At 38.6% G+C, this 24,069-nt stretch overlaps 5 protein-coding genes and 1 long non-coding RNA gene across 7 annotated transcripts; 4 read left to right on the plus strand and 2 right to left on the minus strand.

The window, feature by feature from the left end:
* Window positions 1–1,218: 1,218 nt before the first annotated feature.
* On the plus strand, window positions 1,219–5,212 carry LOC116195627 (protein trichome birefringence-like 10). Its single transcript, XM_031524918.1, has 4 exons — window positions 1,219–2,226; window positions 3,384–3,773; window positions 4,138–4,296; window positions 4,474–5,212. The coding sequence occupies exons 1-4, from the start codon at window positions 1,769–1,771 to the stop codon at window positions 4,844–4,846; spliced, it is 1,380 nt and encodes a 459-aa protein (XP_031380778.1). The 5' UTR covers window positions 1,219–1,768; the 3' UTR covers window positions 4,847–5,212.
* On the minus strand, window positions 4,947–6,391 carry LOC116195630. Its single transcript, XR_004154688.1, has 2 exons — window positions 5,963–6,391; window positions 4,947–5,523 (listed from the first exon to the last, which is right to left on the minus strand). It is a non-coding gene; the product is annotated as an uncharacterized LOC116195630 (long non-coding RNA).
* A 2,378-nt stretch (window positions 6,392–8,769) lies between these two features.
* LOC116195628 (lateral signaling target protein 2 homolog) lies at window positions 8,770–10,215 on the plus strand. The gene is made up of 2 exons (XM_031524919.1): window positions 8,770–9,135; window positions 9,520–10,215. The coding sequence occupies exons 1-2, from the start codon at window positions 8,995–8,997 to the stop codon at window positions 9,802–9,804; spliced, it is 426 nt and encodes a 141-aa protein (XP_031380779.1). The 5' UTR covers window positions 8,770–8,994; the 3' UTR covers window positions 9,805–10,215.
* Window positions 10,216–14,111: 3,896 nt separating this feature from the next.
* Window positions 14,112–16,926, plus strand: LOC116195469 (3-dehydrosphinganine reductase TSC10A-like). 2 transcript variants are annotated; one of them, XM_031524687.1, is made up of 4 exons: window positions 14,112–14,819; window positions 15,326–15,473; window positions 16,106–16,397; window positions 16,720–16,926. In XM_031524687.1, the coding sequence occupies exons 1-3, from the start codon at window positions 14,289–14,291 to the stop codon at window positions 16,393–16,395; spliced, it is 969 nt and encodes a 322-aa protein (XP_031380547.1). In that variant the 5' UTR covers window positions 14,112–14,288; the 3' UTR covers window positions 16,396–16,397; window positions 16,720–16,926. The 2 variants fall into 2 exon arrangements, with proteins under 2 accessions (XP_031380547.1, XP_031380546.1); XM_031524686.1 differs by having other exon boundaries at window positions 14,115–14,819; window positions 16,547–16,926.
* A 340-nt stretch (window positions 16,927–17,266) lies between these two features.
* LOC116195470 (peroxiredoxin-2F, mitochondrial) lies at window positions 17,267–19,284 on the plus strand. Its single transcript, XM_031524688.1, has 5 exons — window positions 17,267–17,559; window positions 18,009–18,038; window positions 18,317–18,475; window positions 18,629–18,723; window positions 18,923–19,284. Exons 1-5 carry the CDS (start codon window positions 17,359–17,361, stop codon window positions 19,026–19,028), a joined length of 591 nt encoding a protein of 196 aa, XP_031380548.1. The 5' UTR covers window positions 17,267–17,358; the 3' UTR covers window positions 19,029–19,284.
* Window positions 19,285–19,474: 190 nt separating this feature from the next.
* Window positions 19,475–22,693, minus strand: LOC116195468 (E3 ubiquitin-protein ligase RHF1A). The gene is made up of 7 exons (XM_031524685.1): window positions 22,352–22,693; window positions 21,357–21,403; window positions 21,195–21,257; window positions 20,936–21,038; window positions 20,420–20,808; window positions 20,015–20,330; window positions 19,475–19,869 (listed from the first exon to the last, which is right to left on the minus strand). Exons 1-7 carry the CDS (start codon window positions 22,496–22,498, stop codon window positions 19,858–19,860), a joined length of 1,077 nt encoding a protein of 358 aa, XP_031380545.1. The 5' UTR covers window positions 22,499–22,693; the 3' UTR covers window positions 19,475–19,857.
* Between the last annotated feature and the right edge of the window lie 1,376 nt (window positions 22,694–24,069).

The following is a 24,069-nucleotide window of genomic DNA, read 5'->3' on the forward strand; positions in this document are numbered from 1 at the left end:
TAATCACCGAAAAACAAATAATTAACAACGACACTAAATGAGACTTTTTTTTTTTCTTTTTTAAATATGATCACGTTAAACGATGTTTGGGAGAGGCCCGTACTGTCGTCCGGATCATGAATGGAGATTCCTCCACCACTCGCTCTCTTACACGCGCCCTCACACTGACCAATAGGAGACGAGATGAGGCGTAGCTTTCCTTTGATGGTGGCGGCAGTGAAGCGCATGGCCCACGTGACGCGTCGGATGCGGATTGAGAAGTACCCGTTGCCGATTTTTGTCCGGCCACGTCGAAAAAGCAACACGTTAAAGTCTCACTCTTGACCGAGCGGGAGGAGCTGTCGATACCATTCATCATCGGAATATAAACCGGTCAGGGCCCCCGTCTTTGGTTATCGATTTGATTTAGAATCCGATGGATTAGACAATCCGTCTTAGTTAATAATTAAGACCGAGTAGCTCTTCACGGAGGGGCCGGTGGGAACTTATTATCGGCTAAAAGGAAGTATTTGATTGTGCTGCGCGTCCTAAGATTGATTTGGAAAAATATACTTATTGACAAACTTCATTCAAAAATAGGCGTGTCTGGCTGGTGAAATGGTTGTCTATCTATATCTGCATGGAATCGATTATTGATATGAGATCACCCGATAAATGTGTACAATTTGGGAGAGCATTTAATGTGTTTGTTTAGTTGGTTGTCAATCAATAAATGATTTTCCACTTTGGCTTTTCTATTGCAAATTGAGAGAAAATCTTAGATGATTTTATTTGAAAAAGAACTAATAATCATAATTTTTATGACAATAGTGATTAATGCCAATTATTTCATTTCATGTAATTTAATTGATACTTACTCATACCTCGATATAATATATAATTATCGAAGAATTGTCTTCAAACTGAGGTCTCAGTAAACGAATTTTACCTATATAACATAAGAGTTCGAAACTTAACGAGAATATTTTGTGATCAATAATAAGTTGGCAGCTTATTGGCGTCCTACTAAATTAGTGATAGGTTGAGAATAATCGTGATTTTTTTAATAAATAATCGCGATTTCACTAAAAAAAAACATCTAGATTTCTTTCCTTTACATTATTACCTGAAAAATATATATTGCGCAAGAAACTAGAATATAGAAAAATGTACAAAAAAAAAATAATAATAATAATAAATGCTTCGAGAAGGATAATAAAGAACCTCCATTTCCATTCCATCTCTTCTTCCCATTGATATCTCCCCACATAAAATACCCATTACCAGTGCAGAGATAATCATACGCACCGCCCCCACAGAGCTATACCGAACGACTCTCTTCATCTCTCTCTCTCTCTCTCTCTGTGGCTGCAATTTTAGTTCAGTATACGAAACAGGAGGGAAAGGGGGAAAGCACGGTTTAAAGAATTCCGCCATGGCTGCTACCTTGCATCTTCAGCATCCACTCTCTCTCTCTGCTTTTTTCTGTTGTCCAATATGTAAATAAACAAAACTGACCAACCAAGCAAATGAAAGGGAAAGCAGCAAGCGGCTGAACTGAACACGGCACACTCCATGCTTTCTCCTCCACTTCCCCCAGTGCATCCCCACTACCTCGTCGTGACCCTCTCCCTCAAATTTCTCCAACTTCAGTACCCAGAAGCCGTTTTTAGCCTCGGGAGTTGATTTCCCCATTTTCAGCTCAGCACCTGCATCGTAAAAGATCGTGTTTTTGCTGCCTCTGCGGCAGATTCTCCATGAAACTGACGGACCCTTCCGTCTGAGTGCAATGTCGAAGACCCCATCTCTTCAATCTCCCCAGGTCCCCGCCTCCGAAGCTACTCCAATTTCGGAGCTCTGCAAGCGGCTGAAGCGACTCAGGCTGTTCGAGCCCTCGGTGGGCGTCCTGGGCTTCTTCATCGTGACCCTCTGCCTCATTGGCTGCTTCTTCTACTTGGACTACACGGCCGCCGCCCGGGGGCTCAAGTTCGCCGGCCGATCGGAGCGGTTCTCCTGGCTGGAGTCGAACAGGTCCGCCGAGGTCAAAAGGGTTGACTTCCTGGGGGAGGAGGGGACTGGGTGTGACGTGTTTGAAGGGGACTGGGTGTGGGATGACGGGAACTACCCTCTGTATGAGTCGAGAGATTGCAGATTCTTGGATGAAGGGTTTCGGTGTAACGAGAACGGTCGGCCCGATTTGTTTTACACCAAGTGGAGATGGCAACCCAAGCACTGTAATTTGCCCAGGTAGCTTAAAAAAAATCAATCATTTTCAGTCCTAAGCGTTGATGATTATTAGTTCATTGAGCACAGATTCAGTTCAAGCCAGGAATTTTCTGTTCTTGTTTCAGTTCACCTTGTTCCTTGTTTGATTCCTCCGAAAATCGTCTGTCTTTAATGCTCAATTAAGCCGGAAGCCGCAGAAATTTTTTGAAGAAGACTCTGACGGTGTCAAAGAATCAATTCTTTACAGCCAAATGGTGTTATTCGATGGAAGGATGGATAAGCACTGCCTGATTACATTCATTTTTCTGTTCGAATTTTGACAATTTGATTTCACTGTCGGGACTGTACCAGATGGTGCTGTAAGAAAGGGACATGCTTGTTTTATCTGCCAATTTTTATCGAAGACATGTGATTGCTGTTTTTTGAAATCCAAAGAATCCACAATTGTCTTCTCTCTTGCACTTTGCATTTCGTTTTTGTCCTTTACCATAGACCAGTTTTGGAGGATAGTTCTCTACCGATGAGCTCCTCCCGTGAACTTGTGTAGAAGAAGCTTTCAGGAGAATGAGGACAATCACATTTCCCATTTCGTCTATCAATTTGTTGCCATTACCTGCTTTGCGTTTTACCTAAATTGACAGCTGCATTTATGTTGTTGCCTTTATTTAACGTTAATCCTGAGTTAGTTCGATAGATTAATTGGATTTATTTCGCCCTTACCTATGAACAGTTGATGTATTATTTTTCCTGTAAGAATGCTTGAAATATTTAGGAAGTGAATGTAGGTTTTTCTTGTGCTGGAACCACCTGGAAGTAGAAGTACTGAGACCGGTTCTATGTCTTTAGTACGCTTGGTGAAGTACGAATGTTGAATTAATTGCTCATCCCTCAATTTTAGACCACTTTGAAATGTGGAAGGTTGTTTTAATTTTCAGTAGTAATGTTCTGACTAGTTCACTTCTTTCTATCCTTTATGTTGCTGCACTATATATATTAGATTGATTTACGATTATCATATTCATCGGAACACGAGAAAATTCAAAACATGGGTTTAGGTTTGACTCTGTAGAAACTATATTCCCGGTTGTTTGATAGGAAATGCACCCATTCCTTCTTATTCTTGGGATCTCCATCAGATGTATCATTGTAACTCAACTTTTATATCTCTTATGATAAAGGTTTGACGCAAGGCTGATGCTGGAGAAACTCAGGGACAAAAGGCTGGTTTTTGTGGGAGACTCCATAGGGAGAAACCAATGGGAGTCCCTCCTCTGCATGCTTTCTTCTGCAATCTCCGATGCCAATTCGATCTATGAAGTGAATGGAAGCCCAATCACGAAGCACAAAGGGTTTCTCGTGTTCAAGTTCAACGAGTTCAACTGCACCATTGAGTACTACAGAGCTCCATTTCTGGTGCTCCAGAGCAGGCCTCCAGTGGGATCTGCAGAAAAGATAAAGACGACCTTGAAGTTGGATCAGATGGATTGGACCTCGTTAAGGTGGAGAGATGCTGACATACTGGTCTTCAACACCGGGCACTGGTGGAACTATGAGAAGACAACCAGAGGGTAAACTCAACTTTCTATTTTTTCGATTTTGACAGTTTCCCGTGCACGATACCATTCCATACGACCTTCTGAAGGTATTTTACAGAGACTTTTGAGAGAAGTTACGTGTAAGAAGCTGAAATTCTCAAGTAATCTGCCAACTTTTTATAACAATAATTTTATAGAAACCCCACTATTACTTTGGAGCAAGTTTGAATTCTCTCCAAAGTTCTATTTTGGTGCAATGCATTTCTGTAATAAGACTGTTCTGCTAGTTTCTTCACTGACTTTTTACGACAATTGAATTATAATTCATATGAAACTAATAAAATTTCTGCAGTGATATGTGATTTCTGAATTATTACTTTTGCAATTTCCCCATCAGTGGGTGTTACTTTCAGGAAGGGTCGGAAGTGAAGCTGGAAATGAGTGTTGAACACGCATATAAAAGAGCCATAGAAACCGTCTTCCAGTGGATACAAAGTGATGTGAACAGAACAAAGACTCAGATCTATTTTCGGACATTTGCTCCGGTTCATTTCAGGTCTGGCTTCATGTCATCCTGCAACTTGCAAATATTCTATAATCTGCACACTCTGCTTACTCACTGTTTGATCAAGGATCAATGGTGGTTCCACAAACTGATCAAACTTTCCACTATCTATGTGCTTGTGAAAACTCATCTATACACAACAATGATCGACTGATATTGAATTCACAGGGGAGGCGACTGGAAGAGCGGGGGAACCTGCCATTTGGAGACTCTTCCCGAGCTCGATTCCTCATTAATGCCATCAGAAACATGGACCCAATTTAAGATATTCAACGAGGTGTTCTCATCAACATCTCTTTTGAGCCAATCAGGAGCATTCGAATTGCAGGTATTAAACATAACCCGAATGAGTTCTAGAAGGAAAGATGGGCACGCTTCTCTCTACTATCTCCCCCCTGGCATTGGGCCCGCCCCCATGCACCGACAAGATTGCAGCCATTGGTGCCTGCCCGGGGTGCCAGATTCGTGGAACGAGCTGCTCTATGCTCTGTTCCTAAAGCGTGAAGTTGAAGCCAATAGTTCACTCAACAAAGCTGTGTAAATGAAGCGAAAAAGGCCGAGTATATATTTTTTGGCAGAGAAAACAGCAGATGGCCTTCCAACATGATGAAAACCGTATAGTCTGGATCGAGCCGGTGCAATTTTTTTTTTTTTGCTTATAGGTGGTTGACGAACGGGATCAGAGTTTTGCTCAAATAAGCCAGCATGGAGCTGTTACATACACAGTAGGGCTATTCTTTTGGGGTTCAGATGGGGTGGGGATAGCACAGTATATTTTTGTAGAAATTGTAAGTAGTGATTCTTGTAATATGTGTGTGCCGATGCAACTTGTCTGTACACTGAACGGAACTGCTTGGTTCCATGGCCATTGGATGAACAATGCGAAAGAGCTCTCAGGATTAACTAAGCCAATGCTTCACCTTCTAGATCAGAACTCGTTATGCAGACTGTTTGCTCCTGCAGGATCCATCTGGAATGATCATTTCGAGATAATCCGGAAGTCCAAACATAGTCTAAAAGTTGATTGTCCTCCTCAAGTTGAGGTCCTAATTTGATCGTCAACCTCAACTGGTACAAGATGGTTCTGCATCAGGGCTTCTGGCCCAGATCGAGAGTCGGGTCTCATAGGCTTACATGCTTCACCATCTGGGCCGGGATCAGGTCTACTTCCCACTTTTAAGGAACGAACATGGAAGAATTTGTGAACGTATGATGGCCCTGTATTAGGAGGAACAGGTCGGAATCAGATCATCATCCCCGCAAACAGAAGTTGAAATCAAATCATGTTCATCATGTGACTTGAATTGCGATGATGTGACTGGTCAATGTTTGGCCGTGTGGTATCTTCCCTCAGATTAGCAATCCATGTGGGGACTGGATCCCACCAGCCCCGTCATAAATGAAGAAAGCATAGGAAAAAGCTAGATCTACTACGCGATTGTTACAAGACAATCTATCCATATTACCAACAATCTTCATTTAAATTGTCTGGGCAGCTATACTGACATGTTTGGTTGCACCGTAGTACTGGTAATGTAAATTATCACACTTCCCACCAAAGTGGCAATGGAGATTTCCACTGGTAGAAGTGTCTACATGCATTACCACCATAGTGACAATCTCTAATTTTTTTAAAGTCCAAAATTACCCCTCTCACCGTTATCTTCCTTCTGCATGCACCTTCGCTGTTATTGCCTGTAGGCCCTCCATTAGCCATCGCTATCGCCATTGCCACCAGCAGCGCTGCGCCAGCCCCGCGACCAACAATCGCACTGCCATTCTTGACCGAAGAACCCTAGAAGCAGTCTTCAGTCTTCAGATCGAAGCACGGTGGCTTCCATCGAAGCCTCTAAGCTTCAAATCGATGCAGCAAGGCTACGATCGATGCCCCTGTGCTTCGAATTGAAGAATTGGAGTAGCTCTGCTTCGATTCGAAGCATTTGAGGTTTCGATCGAAGCAATGCAAGCAATGGTGGAGAGTAGTAGAAAATCTGGATATATGTTGTTGTTGGCTAGGAAATTGGAGGAAGAAAAAAGGGAAAATGGAGGGTATTTTGGGAAGTCTATTATATTTTTTATGATTATTATAAAATGAAATACAAATAAAATATTATTACCAGTAATGTTAATTGAAATACCAAACACGGCAAAATTGATTACTAGTAATTTAATTGGTGGCAATCTGTCTCGAAGCAATGTGGATTACTAGTGGTAGGATTGCCGGGAATCCACCAAATCCAACCTAAGGAGAATTTCTTTTTCTACCAAAAAAAAGGAGAATTTTCTTTTAATTATTATATTTCACCATAATCTAATTAACAATATGATTTATAGATGATGATGATATTTCTAAAAGGTGAAGTAGTAATCAGATCAGTCCGAGGATCACGCAAGAAGTTAGCCGCTGCAACGAGGGGGAATGACAATTTACTACTATGCATTGATTCCGGTAGACGAGTATGCGACTGTGATCATCGTCACTTCCTTCAAAGTTGGATTCATTAATCCTTTTTAGCAGGGCCTTAGTCAAGTTCGGAGAAATTATTCTTCGGAAAAGATTCCATATTTCTCGTGAATAATGCTCAGTCGATGTTCACAACAGATTGTCGGTCTATCAATAGTTACTTATAGTCAAGAACAACGGAGCCACAAAATCTTTGGATGAAAAACTATTGGTTAAGTGTTACTTATTCACTTTAAATGAGTAATAACCAATCAAAATGCCTATAAATGAGAATATGTGAATCCGTTATGGGGTCAATTTCTCACTCTTAAATATTCTAATTGGGTATTATATAGCTAATTGATTGAGTAATACTCACTAAATATTATCTCGTGATTTATTTATCTGTGAAATACGCGAGTGAACCTAATGCATGCAGGCATGCAGAGGGACATGACTTCTCCAGCTAATTCCAAATTTCCAACTCCATTGAATTGTTTGCAATTATCCATTTTCGAGTCCTGGAAAACACACCCACCATTGGTTTTTTTTCTTTTTCTTCTTTGGCTTTGGTTTCCCTGACCTCTTAAATTCATGGAGAGGTACACATACAATGATACAAAGAGGTATATATATGCATAATATATATAGGTATATGTGTTTATATATTTTTAAGGGATATGCACAAAGATTTTAAATTAATTTATAGATATAGAGAGGGGTCTGCTGACAGACATACCTAAAGGAGTATTTTATAGTATGACTATATAAGAATAGAAACGAGTAGCATTTATACATGTGGACCCCCAATTTCAAGTAGTTCAGAAGATATCAACACCACACTCCCTGTCCCTCGAAACAAGATGGAAGGACGACGTAGCAGATCACTTTTGACTGACTGAATGAATGAATAGGATGGAATCAAACCCCAATTATTGCCACACAAATTGAGAATCCTATCACTAAGATGCAAGATATGGCCATGGCCTTGCTATATCAGATAATGACCCAGCCTCGCCTCTTCCCCTAAATTCCCTACCTATTAATTCTCATGTATCTAGATTTCGGAACTTAAGTAAAGAACCGCGTGTAATCGGCGCATGTGTCGTAATATAGATGTTTAGTACTCACATATATTCAAAGAGAGTGGCGTACGTCACATATGCTGCACCGAAAAGACGATAACTTTATTGACATAAAAGATATTCAATGTATCTTGCCGACTTCATTGAAATTCACGAAAAAGATATTCATTATATTGTACCGACTTCATTAAAGTCCATTACAAGGACGTGGTACATGTAGTCATGTATTAGCTTCAGCCCTCCTACTACTTGTGTGTGTTTTGATGACTCTAGTCATCGCTTGCAGGGTCGTCACTTCACTTAAGCGCAAACTGCATTTTACTGGTAATGAAACTTTCCCTTGTTTTATATATTATGTCGTGGTAATGCGAAAATCACAAACTCAACATGCACTTATCATTCGATCTTTCATAATCAACTATGAGAATAAAACAATAAAAAGAAGAAAGGGGAAGTAGAACAATGACATACGCAGATAACCTAGTGATTTCAGATTCGGTTTTCATTAGTGATACTTGTGTTCCTTCATTTTTTAACTTTCTTTTTATTTTTTTCATTGTACTAGTTTCATGATTATCGCAGAAATGTGTATAAGGTATCGATATAAATATAAGTACGATAAATTTACAACCAAACAAGTAAGCATGCATCATGATAGACGAGGATCTATCTTTTCTTTTGGAAGAAATATCTCTCTACTTTATCTGTCTATCTATCTATCTATACCTATCTGGGTGTGGGCTGTTACACTCAAAATCCTCTCCTCCTCTTCTCCTTTTTGCCTCTCAATCATCAAAAATCAAATGGATAATATCATAACTCACCACACAACACACTTGATGATTCCTTCGGGTCCCACTTAGTCTTTCACTACCACATTAGCCCCAACTGTCATTCTGGCCCCACCCTCCCCTCCCATATGCTCTCCCTCTCTCTCAATCTCTACTCACTCCCTTCCTCTGCCCCCTTGATTTCCCTACTTAACTAAACCTCCCCTTTGGATGCCATCCTTATTATAAGGGAATCCAAACCAAAAGGGGAAAAGCAAATCACCCACAAATAGCAAAGATTTTCACCTTCTTTTGCTTTGCTTGAGCAGAGAGCTTCTTCTTCGCACACACAGATTCAGAGCCGGAAGAAGAGCAGAAGGGGCTGTAAGCAATGGAAGTGGCTATGGAGATGGAAGATGACCTCTTCTTTGCAGACTTGAGCAAGCAAATCAATCTTCTAATCATGGAGGAGGATGATGGTGTGGAAGAGGAGCCTGTTGCTCCTTACTGGCAACACTCTTCTTCTCTTCAGGTAATTTTATTCGATTTCCCTTTTCTATTAGATGTATATGAACCGCCGAATACCGATACGTACGGGATCGATCGATATATCGGGATAGTCACTGCTTAGAGTTCACGTGAGTCTTGATATTCCTATCTAATGAAACAGCCAGGTGATTTATCGATGTCTCATGTTGTACTTTGCAATTCGACATGGTCTTTTCTTCCGTATTTTTCGCCTTTCTTTTTATTAGGATTTACAAGAAAATGGAAGTGCCAAAGAATTTGGGTCTGTTTTCCAAAACTAGCGAAGGACCCTGCAAGCTTCGAATACTGAAACCGATATATGTATGCTTCCTGTCCTCCGTCTTCAGCTTAAGTAATTAACATTCGTGTCCTCCAATGGAATCTTCAGGGCTTCTCGAGAGCAGCAAACGTTCCATTGGCACCGTCTCTGGCTTCGGCGTACGAGCAGATTAACTGCAGAAGGGAAATCAGCAAAGGGACCGGAGTGTTTATCCCGAAGTGCTCGCAACCGAGGGGGAAGAACAGGCAAGGGAGGTTCGGTTCATCAGCAGCACCAAGGTCCCACAGGCAGATCAGCAGTACTGATCATCATCATCATCATCATCATCATCAGTACAATGGCCTCTCCAGATCAGGACCCTCCCACATAAATTCTTTCCACCCCAAGAAATAAAAGATTATGAAAACCATTAGTTAATTAATTAATTATTCAATAAAAAATCAATAAAGGGCTGATTATTCCATTTGTAGTTGCCCAAAAATAGATTGGGTCCCAAGGGCATAAATGGAAAAGAAAAAAGCAGCTTACATGAAGTGTTGGATTTGTTAGGCCCTAAGGTTGGGTCTTTTGTGGAGAGGTTCCATTGGAAGGGTTTGGACCTCTCCAAAGGGGTATTGAAGGATTGAATGTGTGGTTGCTTTTGGGTTGTCGAATTTCTTAGGGATAAAGCTTTGTATTATTGTAGGCTCTTCATTTATTGCTTAATAATTAGTTAATATTACTATATCACTCTATTCTTTTTCGGCTATGTGTGGGTTTACGTCTAAGTCCATGAAATATGAAAGCAACTCATTGCATCGCGTACGCAGAATTCTCTTAGTGAATAGATTTTCTCATACAATATGTAGTTCTTTGAATTTTGTATTGCGTATATACATTCAAGGGATGTATCCTTGAACTCGTACCAATGAATTATGAATGATAAGCTGCATGCCCCATCCATAAAGTGCGAACTTGGTAAATCTCTTAAACCCGATTTGGAAACTATAAATTGTATTAAGGAGGCAAAGCTTTAAAAGAGCATGTTCCAAGTTGCCAAGCCAGCCTAAAAGGAAAATGACCCTTGTCCCTGCATTTTATTTTGATGTGTATTATAATATTCATAAGTCTAACTGATTATGACTAATTCAGTTTCAAATATTAGCTCACTAAAAGATAAAACTCTTCAAATCAAGAATTGTCTACATTCACAAGACTCGAATCCGAAACATTACTTAAAAGGAATTAAAAGGAATAAGCGTTGAATCGCTTGAACTAACATTATTTTTTTTTATGTACACTGTAATATTCGAAAAGTCTAACATGTCCCGACTAATCCTGAACCAACCCTTGTTGGTTCCCTGCATTTTATTTTCTTTAAATTATCGGAGAATTTCTCCTTTCTTTTTTCGAGACTTCCTTTTTTCTTTTCCCTCGAGAAACTTTTTTTCCTTAATAAATATTAATTCAAATTTTACATTTCTAATTCATTCAATTTAAAGTAAGCAACAGTAGTAATGTCAAAACTTCACATTATGTTATAGCGCAAATTCGAGATATCTTTTTCTGCTTTCCAAATGAAAAAAAATGTGTTTCGACGGGACATTTTCATGAAATGCACCGAAAATCTGGTCGGGAAAAACTTGCCCGGATAAGTAGTTTTCAGCCACCTTTTCTGATTGTTCTCACACATCACTCCTACCATAAACCCTTCCATGGACACGATTTTGAGGCCCTCTTCCTGTTCATCATGTTAAGTTTGGCTTTTCCTGCAATTGGCATAAAGCAACATGTTGTACAATTGATGATAACAAATTGGTTGCACGAAAACGATACGATTCTCATAATCATGAATCTCGACAACGAAGGAGTATTGCTCAGTTCAGTACGCACATGCTATCAGTATGTACAACGGCCCGTGATATTTTGGGACAGAAATGAGATTAAAGCAAATTGACGAGGGTAATATGTATGAGGAGTAGAGCGGACTGTGGAGAACTCTAGTGGGCAACCGAACATATATTCTCCATATCCGAATACAGATGAGATTGCTCCAAGAATGTGAGACCAAAGGGCAACATTATATCTCTTCCAAAATTTATAAACCTCTTTTGTAACCAACCGGAAAAAATACATTATACATTCTCTTTTGCTATACATGGGAATTTTGAAAGAGGTTTAAAAAATATATATAAATGAAGCAACACGGGGAGTCCCATGGGTGAAAATTTTCAACTCTACTCAACTCAATTCTACTTATTTTCAATTCAACAATACAATCATTATTTTTTCCATTTTTTTTTAAGTTTTTATCAATTCAATTTAATTTTTAATATTAAATTCTCTCAACTATTCATTACTTTTTCATAATTCAACAACACAATCATTACTTTCTCTCAACTATTCATTACTTTTTCTCATAATTCAACAATACAATCATTACAAATCAATTAAAACCAAAACTCAATTCAACTCAACTCAACTCAAAAATCAAACACATTTATATGCCAACTCCAATCTCTTGATCCAAAATTAAGTGCAATGTCACTGTACTAAATCTCATTTCTCTAGTAAAATTAAATTCTTTGAAAGAAATATAGTGTAATTCAATGATAGGCATTCTTATTTTCTTATCTTTATTTAACTTTTGATTTATTTTACTCGACTTATAAACCTCTATGTAATAAAAAGAAAAAGGAAAAAAGTCTTTAGGTTTCGAATAAGAAATGTTCATTTCCGTTACAAATACAATAAGCCGCCATCCGGGCCTTGAATTGCCAATACCATGTCAAATCAACTTTATATGGCCAATATCGAACAAATTGCATGATTGACTGAGATTTTTTCTGAAACGAATAAGGTTTCAGGATAGATGGAAAATTAGATGTGGTATCATTAGCAAAGTGGTTCGGACTAAACACTTTACCAAAGCAAGTGGATTAATGCTTTTGCCCTCTCCATTCTCAGTTATTCTTTTAAAGGTAATTTGTTGATGGGAAAAAAAATCATTTAGTAATTAATAATTATTACTGTTATATTATTATTATTATTATTTACCAAACAAATTATTACTGTTATATTTACTATTTAAAACTAGTCTTTTTGGCTTGCGTGTTGCACGGATTCGTGTTTATAACGCTCTATATCAGTTTTATTATAATTATTTACGTTTTGAAACACTAATTTTCTTAGAAAAATAATAATGTTTTTAATTTTTAAAATAACAATCTTCAATAATTTTTCTACAAATGAAATTTTAAACTAATTGTTTCACTTAATATGTATCATATATTTGATTTAATTATTAATTAGATTTATCACATTTATTAAATTTAGTAATTAGACTTACCTTTTTTTCCTTTCTCAATTAATATGCATCATATATATATTTTCTCTTATTTTATATATGAGCTTAAGGTTCATAGGATCATAACTTTTTCTATATTATAAATTCTTTCTTTTATAGGATCATAATTTCCTCTATAAGTTCTTTATATGATCAATTAAATATTTTAGAATATATATTCTTTAGGTTGTATATATTCATTTTTACACATTTATATATCATTTTTATAACAATTATTCTAAATTTTTAGCACATAATTTTAATGATTAATATTAAGTTTTAAATGATATTAATTAATAAAATTAGAGTAATTATAAATTATTCAATAAATATTTTTCAAAGGTCTCAATTAGTATGCACATTTTATATATTTATTTAATCGCTTGTATTACACATATTTTTATAAATACTCGCACAAACTTGATGATATATTTTCTTATTATAAAATTTATTACATCTTTATTTCAAATATTTTATTCTTATTTTTTTTTAATAATACTATTTTATAATAGAAAATTAACTCAAGATCAATAAATGCTCCTCAATAGTTCATTAAATGCTTTTCAAAAAAATGCAACAACTATTCTAAAATTTATTAAGACAATAATTAAATATGAAAATTGATTAAAACATTATTTTCATTCTATTCAAAGTAATAAATTGAGTATATACAAATAAATTATTACAAGTGACTAATTATAATTTATAGTCATATGCAGAAATAAAAGTTCAACGTTAAAAATATCAACATCGAAGAATACTACTTTAAGAAAAAAGTTCAAAACAATTACTATTATCTAAATTAAATATATGTAGTAATTAAATTATCAATGGATCCTAAATTTTTTTTAAAAATAGTTGCAAATTAAAATGATATTATTTTAAAATAATTAAGTCAATTTTCACACTAGATTTCTAAAATGAATTATTTGCAAACACTAACTCTACGAACTTATGTTCACAGAAAAAAAAAGATTCACCCAAAAAAGGAAAAAAAAAATGACTTCGAAAGTAAGAATATCATTAAATGTTATTTTAAAAGTTTGTTACTATATCATTTAAATTTTTCCTATTAAATTAAAACTTCTTGTTTGAAATTTGAAATTTGAAATTAATAGTTCTAAAGAGTTAAAATTTTCATTGAAATATTAAAATTACGATTCAAAATCCGTTCAACGCACCAGATTGAACACTAATAGCAATTATGTTAAAATTCAAATCAGCAATTGTTAAGATATTTTATTTGTCACTTATTTTAATAATTTTATTTCATTAAGAATAGGTTATTTGTTGCAATGTGGATGGATTGGACCAAGAGACAAAGAGGTGAATTTTTAGAATATATCGCCGGGCGGGTATTAATTACGAATTTGTTTTTAAAAAAAAAAAAGAAGGAAAAATTACCCCAAAAAGTTTCCCAATTATCCCCGGTCACAGAGTCCGCTCGGCGGTCAAATCTCCGGACAGACTCACCGAGCCTGTCGATCTCCGGCCCGACGCCCAAGCGAGGCGAAACAGAGGATCTCCACCTCCAGCCAAGCCGCCGCCACCAATGGCGGACCTCAACCTCGCCTTCCTGCTCTTCCTCCTCACCCCAGTCCTCCTCCTGGCCGTCCTCTTCCTGATCGCCCGCCCCCGCCCTGTCAGGATCCCAATCAAGAACCGCCACGTCTTCATCACCGGCGGATCGAGCGGCATAGGCCTCGCCCTCGCGCAACGCGCCGCATCCGAGGGCGCGCGCGTCTCGATCCTCGCACGCTCGCAAGGCAAGCTCGACGAGGCCAAGCAGGCGATCCAACTGGCCACAGGGATCGACGTCGCGACGTTCGCTGCCGACGTCAGGGACCTCGAGGCAGTCAAGCGCGCGGTGGAGGAGGCGGGCCCTATCGATGTTCTGGTGGTAAACCAGGGGGTTTTCGTTCCTGAGGAGCTGGACAGGCAGGCAATTGATGAGGTGAAGTTCATGTTGGACGTGAATCTGGTGGGGAGTTTCAATATGATAAAAGCCGCTCTGCCTTCGATGAAGAGTAGAACTGATCGGAGGCCGGTATCAATTGCTCTCATGTCCTCTCAGGCGGGACAGGTATCAGTGTTCCATGCATTTTGGGATCAAATTTTGTTAAAATTTCTTCCGTATGAAGCTGATAAATTGATGGAAGTTAGTCTAAACGGCTGATTAATAAATGTGATACTTATGCGATGAAATGCTTGAAGAAATGGTGATGCTACTCCATTGCAAGAAAATCTTGGATGAACAATCTGCGAAACCTGTGATTTGTATCTGAATTTAATCAGATTGTGTTGTTTCGAACTCTCATGTCATATTCGGATCCTTCTGCATATTGTAACACGAGCATAGCATTTGCAGTAATTCTAGATCTTCTTTAGAAATACGCATTTATTCTCATAACTTCAGTAGATTCATCTTATTTCGTTACTTCTTAATCTAGATAGTGAGTTCGACCTGATAACCTCCAGTGCATTCTTATCTAGTTCAGATGTTTCTCTTGTTTGTTTCCTGTTGCTGCTTTCGGGAATTGTAATGATTTGGTGTGGAAATTTTATTTATTTTTTATTTTTTCCTTTAAGGTGGGGATTTATGGGTACACAGCTTACTCCGCAAGTAAGTTTGGGCTTCGAGGTCTAGCAGAAGCATTGCAGCAAGAGGTGATTGCTGATGATATTCATGTTTCGCTAGTATTCCCTCCTGATACAGAGACTCCTGGGTTTGTGGAAGGTACTTGACTCGAATTCAGCCTTCTAATATTCACTCTATCCTAACTTGAATTACTCTATTATCAAGCTGCACTATTTAATACTGCAAGCGGTTCCGCTAGGCTAGGTTGATTAATTGTATACAGAATGCGAATTGCTTGAATTGCGTAATTAGCACAAACGTGTAATGAGAACTGTTTGTCCGATGAGCAGGCTGATTTTACCTATACCATGACCCTTCACTGTTGCTGTTGTTAGATTGTTGCTTTATGGGAGAGCCCTATTTGGAACTCGAAGAAAATGGTATTGTCATCCTTTATGGTCACTGATGTTAATGTAGATGGATGGCTTTGACTGCATGATAATCATATCATAGACTCCTTTTGTTCTTGGATACACGATAAGTGAGACATTTTCTCCACTTACAATGTATGATCTCTCTCAGAACCTTAGGTTGAGGAATGACCATCCTTCTAGGGTGCCTTGCTGGTAACTTGCAATGCTTCAAAGATTGCTTGGCAGAACCAAATTTTGAGAGCAAACTGTTGAGTATCTGATCTAACAGTTGTGCAGTGAATGAAACACCAAAATGTGTGACTACATTCTTTGGATTCATTTAGGCTCTATTGACTGGTAAGGATCTGCTGTTTGCAGAGAACAAGAGAAGACCTCAGCTCACGAATGTTATTGCAGCATCTTCTGGTGCCATGAAAGCTGAGGATGTAGCCAAGAAAGCTCTTAGTGGCATCAAGAGTGGAAGTTTCATTGTTCCTTGCAACTTCGAGGGGCTCTTACTGTCTATAGCAACTGCAGGCTTGTCTCCTCAGAGATCATTTGTGATGGCTTTTTTTGAGGTCATTGCTGTGGGTTTGGTGCGTCTCCTTGCTCTGTTCTTTCAATGGAACTGGTACAGGACTATCGAGAAGTGGCATGCTCAACACTAGTAGTAAGTACACTGGAATGATCCTTAACTTTTTTCTCCCTATTAAAATTTATGTGGAATGCATAAGTTTCGCTTAGTTAAGATCAATTTCCTAATAAACTAAAACCATCGGTTTATCGTGGGTCCTCAACTTCATTTGTTTCATGTTTCAGGGATAATGAAGTCTCCGCTGCTTGACATGAAAAAAAAAAAAAAAACCTTTTTACTCGTCTACTTGTATTCTTACAGAGGTGCTGCGAGATGTTCATCTCTTAATAGAAGAATGTCGATATCAGCATAACAGGGACCAGACATGTTGATGATTTCTCCACTTGTGATTTTGCAGGGGAGTCATATGTTAGCCAGTTAATTGTCTGTAATCTTCTTCATTCGCGTGCAGATGATCCAAAATTATGCCATGAAAAAAACCGACGCGTTCCTCTCTGCTGTTGTATCGTGAATTTTGCCAGAATAGATTTTGGGAGATTGAAGTAGCTTCGATCTAACAGTATCTTCCCTTGATTCAATAAAAGCATTTAATTTTTCCATTCAACCGATCAAATGTCTCTGAGATTGACGAATTCCTATGAATCTTATGAGATCCATATGGACAAATGCACATCTCATTCAATGACATATGACTGATTCGAATTAGATTGCTGCCTAGCAACGGAGCACTGGGACACGAATCAATTCGACTGTGACCCGAGAGTAATCGAAAAATTTGAGCACACCATACCGTTGTTTTTTCCATTAGAGTTTTTAAATTGGCTTTTCCCACTCGTGGGCCGAAGCCCAAGAGTAAACATCTACTGGGCCCAAAAGCATTTTCTGCGGGCCCATTAACTGGACCCAGATGACTTTCTTCCCGCTATATGATCATCTTCCCCTCCCTCATACCATAAGTAAACAGAGAAAGGAGCCCAACGGAACCCATACGATTGAGTGAGGCCGAATCCACAGCCAGCTGAAGGCTAACCCGCCCATGGCGTCGGCTATCATGAGGCGAACAAGCTCGGCCGTGGTCGGAGCTCTGTCGGCGGTGACGGCGAGGACCTACGCGTCGGTCGCAGTGGGAACCGACTTAGTCTCGGCCGCGCCGGATGTTTCCCTCCAGAAGGCGCGAAGTTGGGACGAGGGCGTGTCTTCCAAGTTCTCCACCACTCCTCTCGAGGACATCTTCAAGGTGTGCATCCACTCTAGGTCTTTTGATACCTGTCCTGTTACTCCTTAATTGAGGTGGATTTCTTAGCGTTGAGTGTCATTAGGGCTCTGTTCAGTCTATAATCCACCACAGGTTATACAAATCACTTGCAAAGGAGCTACATTGACGTTGATCTTTTGGAGTGATATTGGTTGTTGAGCTGCTAGTTAAAGATTTTTTGAAAACTAATTTCATTTTCCGGATATTGTTTCCTTTTTCGATTCTTTGATCGTTGTTGAAAATGCTTTCAACTTCATTCTCGAGTCAATAGAGAAAAATGGGAAGAAAGTAAAGAAAATGCGTTGTTCTAAAGCTCCAGAGTCTCATGTTCCCCTAAGAAAACGCTAAGCTAATAAAGAACAAACTGCACCTTAGGAATTGTGTGCTTGTTGTTTATTGATGCAAACTTATGTTGTCGTGTGATATTGCAGGGAAGGAAGGTTGTCATCTTTGGGCTCCCTGTAAGTTGTTCTTTACTATCCATCTCCTCAGTTGCTTAGGACAAATTTGCGACCATGTAGTAGAAAGTACCCTTCTGTTCTAGTTCTTGATAGTTGATGTACAGTTAGCCAGAAAAGGAAAAAACAGAGGGAAGTATATGAAACTATTGGAGGTACTGAAGTAATATGCGAGTAAAAGTTGAAACACACGGATCTCATACTGATGTTATTTGCTCCCCCTTTACGCTTAGTCGTTTTCTGGTGTGAGTTATAAATTTTTTCTGTTTACCACCTTCCAGGGTGCATATACGGGAGTTTGTTCACAGCAGCATGTTCCGAGTTACAAGGATAATATTGATAAGTTCAAGGCAAAAGGCATTGAATCAGTAATTTGTGTAGCTGTGAATGATCCATATGTTCTCAATGGCTGGGCAGAGAAACTTCAAGCCAAAGATGCTGTAAGTTTCTAGCTCTTCTTCAAGATTTTCTGTGTCTCCAGCGTCTCCATGAGGAGACTTTATCTATTATTGAGCATTCACTGGTCAATCATCATACAAACTGCACATACTGTGAATATATTATACTTTAACTTGATTTCTTGATCTTAATAGATTGAGTTCTATGGAGATTTTGATGGGAAATTCCATAAGTGCCTGGACTTGACCAAAGATCTTTCAGGAGCTTTGCTTGGACTTCGCTCGGAAAGGTAAACCTTATTGCCTCTTTGATATGTTTTGAATCTCTTAAATGTTTGAGCAGAAAGATAAAACTCTGTTTAAGTTAGCACCAGCATTGGCATAAGTATTAGACCCTTTGTGCTCAGTTTTAATCTGCACTTTAATCGTCATCTTGCATAGTCTTATCCAACCCTTGTCTGTCCAAATTGTTGCATTGCTTTGTTGCAGATGGTCAGCATATGTAGAAGATGGGAAAGTCAAAGTTCTAAATGTGGAGGAAGCCCCATCTGATTTCAAGGTTTCAGGAGGCGAAGTTATTCTGGGTCAGATCTAAATGCCGATCTGTTCGGTGTCTCTAAGACAAGTGAATCAGTAATCAATAAGACATACCTGATCGGAGTACCTTTTTTGCGTACTTGGAGTCGATAGTCTTCGATTACTCCTTTGTTTATGTATATGATAATCTCCTGTTTTGTTAATACTGGAGTATGAATTGCTTGTGTAGCTTGCCCATCTTCTTGATAATTTACTTCATAACAATGTCAGTTGAATTTGTCTTGAGTGAGGTGATTGAGTTTCCCTTTATCTTAGTGAGGTGACTTGCACGTTGGGGTTTGCTTCATTGAATGGTTATTCAATTTGATATTCCTCTTTTGAGTTCCCGGAACATGCCTGGTGAATTTTATCAGGTAGGCATCTACTAGATATGTCATTGTCACATCATTTTTGTATACACACACCATATGTCAGGCAAACATTATCAGGTAGGCAGCTACCAGATTTGTCATTATCACATCTTTTTCATATATATACCATATGTATGCACCTTGACAGCTCTTTAACACTCCATATATAAAAACAAAGAACTAAAAATGAAGAAGTTGCAGTCAACTCATGTAGAGTATGAAACCTGAATAAGTTTGTAAGATAGCAACTTTGAAGAGGCAGCAAGTCCTAGAAAGTTCCTCTGATACATCAGAAGTTATATTGAGGGGTACAGACCCAGCAGACTCAAGAGAAAATAAGCTCTAGACATTTGATGCAGGACGCAGATCCGACAGCGAAGTCGTTATCTTCTTAGTCTCGTCACTTGCATTGATGTCCTCTGCTGTAATAGAGATACTCACAAATCTTTGGGCTATACCTTACCAGATATGGCAGCATCACTGTCCTCTCTGCAACGCATAAGGATAAAAGATACATATTAATTTTTGGTACATCATCACACGCGGATCAGCTTTTGGAAACGAATACTGGAACAGTGCCTTACATAATAGCTACTAACTACAACACGATTGACCAGATATAACAGATCCAAACCTGGGATGGGACAACTTCAAGTCGACCTGGGATAGAACCCATATCATATACGTCTGCATTTGAGCTAGCATACTGCAATGTTATGTCTTCCTGTACGCCTTCTCCTTTCATAGGGGACTTCATTGTTGTATCACACCTGCTGGGAACAGATACGGAGGTTCCAGATTGTTTTGAATTCAAGTCAAGGCGCTCGATCAATCGAGCAACCCCAGCACTCATCTCACGCTGAACCCCCTTGCTCAGCTCCTTGACCGAATTACGAGCTAGTATCCTGTCTTTTAGGCTTCTAGTGCTCTTTGATATCGATTCCTTGTATCTGATACAAGCAATGTTCTTATTACTTTTTGCATAGTAGATGTATAACATGGGAATGTTGCAAATGACCTGAAGTTATGAACTACGAACCTCGCTGAAGCAGAAGATAATTTCAGTTTTAAAGAGTCCGAGAAAGAGCTGTTTTCAGGAGAGGAGGGTTTCTCTGCAACTCGAGTACTGTTTACAGAAGCAGAGGCATCATGGGATGGAGGGTGCATGGTAACGGAAAATGGCATGTTAGAACCCGTAAAATCGCCATCAGAGGATTGAACATGTATATCATGGTTGTCCGCTCCAGTGGTTTCAGAAGGACATGACATCCGAGGAAAATTCACCCGAGATCTAAAAATTGGGGTTCCTGATTGGTCGAAACTAGTGGACCTTTCACTCTCCCTTTGCTGAACATCACGATCCCTGCTTACCAGAGCAGCTAAACGACGCATGAAGGACTCATCGAACTCTGGGTCCGAGGAAACATCCTGAAAAATCCATTATAACAAGTAAACAACAAAGAAATCTCATCTAACTAGGCAACTAGACAGCAGGTGTGAGAGAACACAGGAGAAAAAAGAAAAAGTCCATAGTCGAATAAATTCGAATATTTACGTGTCCAATAAGTCTCTCTCTCGAACCAGTAAGAGTTGGAGATGTTGTTGAGATTCTTGACCTGATGCTTCTCTCCCTCTCAACAGCATCCAGGAGATCTTGGCTGCAGAGAAGATATTTACATATATCAGTTCAGGATGCAAAAGTTTGCGGGAACAAATACCACTTGCCTAGGCACGGAAACATATGAAAGAAGAAAAATCACGGGAGAGCCAAAACATTAAGACAGAGACATTGCAAAGGAAACACGTTTCTATACCTGTTAGGGTCCTTCAGTGTGAGAAGTTGCCAGCAAATTGGGCATTCTTTGCTTCTCTGTGACCTGTAATAAACAAAACAGTTTCAAGACATACTGGGGCATATGATATACGAAGCAGAACCGAAGAGAAATGATGGGGCATATATCTACTTAGCGGGTTACCATTCAAGAATGCATTGGAGGTGATACTCATGCTTGCAGGTAGTAATCTGACCAAGAAAGAGGATCGACAGGTTCAGAAAACCATAAGAGCTGTCATGAATCTAAAGATGAAAAATTATCCATACAACATAACTCCATAAATTGAATATTCGTCCAGACCATGATGTTACAACTTGTAAAGAGAAAAGGAAGAGTCCGAATTCTTTTGAGGATCAATTGCACCAGATAAAAAGCCGTCAATAAAATATATATGATCAAAAACACATCCTCAATCAAAGCTGCATATTAGGTAGACAGAACAAAATCATCATATCGAAAAACATAATAAAACATAATCGGTCGGGAAAAACACAATCCACCGGGAGGAGCCTTTATAATTTCAAAGATTGACCTCAGCGATTCATTCATTGCCCCCAGAGGACAACCCAAAAGTACGAAACTTTTTATCAGAATCACATCCTTAATCAAAGATGTACATTCATAATCATCATATCCAAAACACAATTGGTCGGACGAAAATCAGAAATTTTTTATCAGAATTAAATCCTTAACCAAAGATGGATGTTCATGATTATCATATCCAAAAAAGGGTGGGTCGGAAAAGAAAAATGGAAAACTTTTGATCAGAATCACATCCTTGATCAAAGACGGACATTCATAATCATCATATCGAAAACATGGTTGGTCGGAAGGCTTTTTTGAAACATCAGGGAGCATCCTAAGTATCATACTTCGACCGAAAAAATTAAAGACTTCAAAGCCACAGTACATTGATCCAACAGTTCCCTCTCTGCTTCCAATTAAGAACACTAAACTGCGAAACCGATGCACCATAGAGCATCTGATCTAACAGTTCCCTTTAAATTTCCAAATTAAGAACACTGAACTACGAGACCGATGCACAATGCTGCCATCATCATTCAATCGAGCCGTACCACGAAAACCACTGACACCCTATTGTGATTCTTAATATGAGATTTTACGGAGGATCTTACAGTGGAGGGGTCCTGAGCCGTAAAGGGCTCGAGGCAGATGCTGCATGAGTCCTCGAAGACCTCGTCGTCAGCTGCCGCGACGGAGGACGAAGCTCCGAAACTGAGCAGTTTCCCCGCGGCAGAGGAAGTGGAGAAGTCGCAGTCCATGGGAAGCTCCGCACTGCCCTTCGCCGATGCAAATCACAGACGCAGATGGAAAGGAGAAAACAATGGGAAGCGGTAAGAGACGAAGCAGAGAACCCGAGAAAAGCGCAAAGAGATGAAGACGAAGACAGAGAGAGAGAGACAGAAAGAGAAGAGTGTGTAAAGGGTCAAAGAAGAAGAATTGAGAATAGCGGGGAGATGAGGAAAAGTGTAATAAAATTAAAAATTAATAAAGAGAAAGAGAAAGAGAAAAAGGGAAAAAAAAAACAAAAGGAAAATTCCTATCCACACGGTTTGATTTTGACTTTTAAATATGTTCTACATTTTTCTTTTTTTTTTTTTTTGTAGAAATTGTATATATTTATGAAATCGAATCAATTCATTCCCTTGCTAATCAATGTTGTTATTCCTTTCCCATCAGATTAATGGCATATTGATATTATCGCATATTTTGGCGGACCCATCATCCATGTCGTTTCTTTACAATCCACGGTAAAACGATTCTTAACTTTTTGTTCGATGAATTTGGATCACATTCACGATTCTGATGTGATAATTGATTCGCCTATTTAGATAATTGTAAGTTGATTTATGAAATTTGGATGAACGTGATATTGTTTGAGAATTAGAAGATTACGGTTGTATTTTGATATTCGGAATCGAAACGTTGCAAGATCACGATATGATTTGATTGCGAACGCTTTGAAGTGATTTTCAAATCATGACATCTCTCACTCACCAACTCAACAAAGAGGATGATTCTTTTCCAACTGCATATGGCTTTTTGGTTACTTTGGATTTAAGAAATCGATTCACTTTTGCTTTCCATCGGAAAAAGGGAAAGCAGATGAAAAACAAATTCGAAGGAAACAAAAGGAAAAAAACCATCAAGTCTAATTTAGAGGGACTAAAAAATTTTCAACCAGTCGATCAAAAGATGTTATTGATCGTATCATGAAGGTTAGATTCTCGAAAGATCATAATTTTTCTTTCATTTAGAACTTATTTTGAGTATTGTATCCATCGATTGTATCGCTACGTTAAATTAGGGAGAATAGGCATCACATATTCGAGTTCTTTGGATAGATCTGTATATGTCAACTAAACCCGCCAGACAAGGCAGCATGTCTTGTCCATGGGCATCTAATTTGATGCATCTCACGACCATAAAATTTACATATATTAGGTATATCAAGAAAATCTATTTATATTTATTGAATATATATTTTCCACGTTTGGAAAATATTATATTAATATTCTTTGGTTTTAAGAGGACAAAATTTACAATTTCGTCCCTGAAATGTACACTGCAAGGCAAATTGATCCCTGAAATATATTATGTGTACTAATTAGTCCGACCGTTTCAAACGTTTGAACCAATTGGTCCATCCATTCGAATAAATGCTGGTCCCTGACGGAGTTTGACTCTCACGGCCGTTAACTGGCACAGTGAGGTCGTCCCTGACCTGTGCAGCCTTCATCCCTTTCCCTTTCACTGTTACACACAACTCTAAAACCCGACAAGAACGCAAAACAGAAAAAAAAAAAAAAAAAAAACTTTCTTCCTGGAAGAT

This window comes from Punica granatum, chromosome 2, assembly GCF_007655135.1.
Source record: "Punica granatum isolate Tunisia-2019 chromosome 2, ASM765513v2, whole genome shotgun sequence".
NCBI lineage: Eukaryota > Viridiplantae > Streptophyta > Magnoliopsida > Myrtales > Lythraceae > Punica > Punica granatum.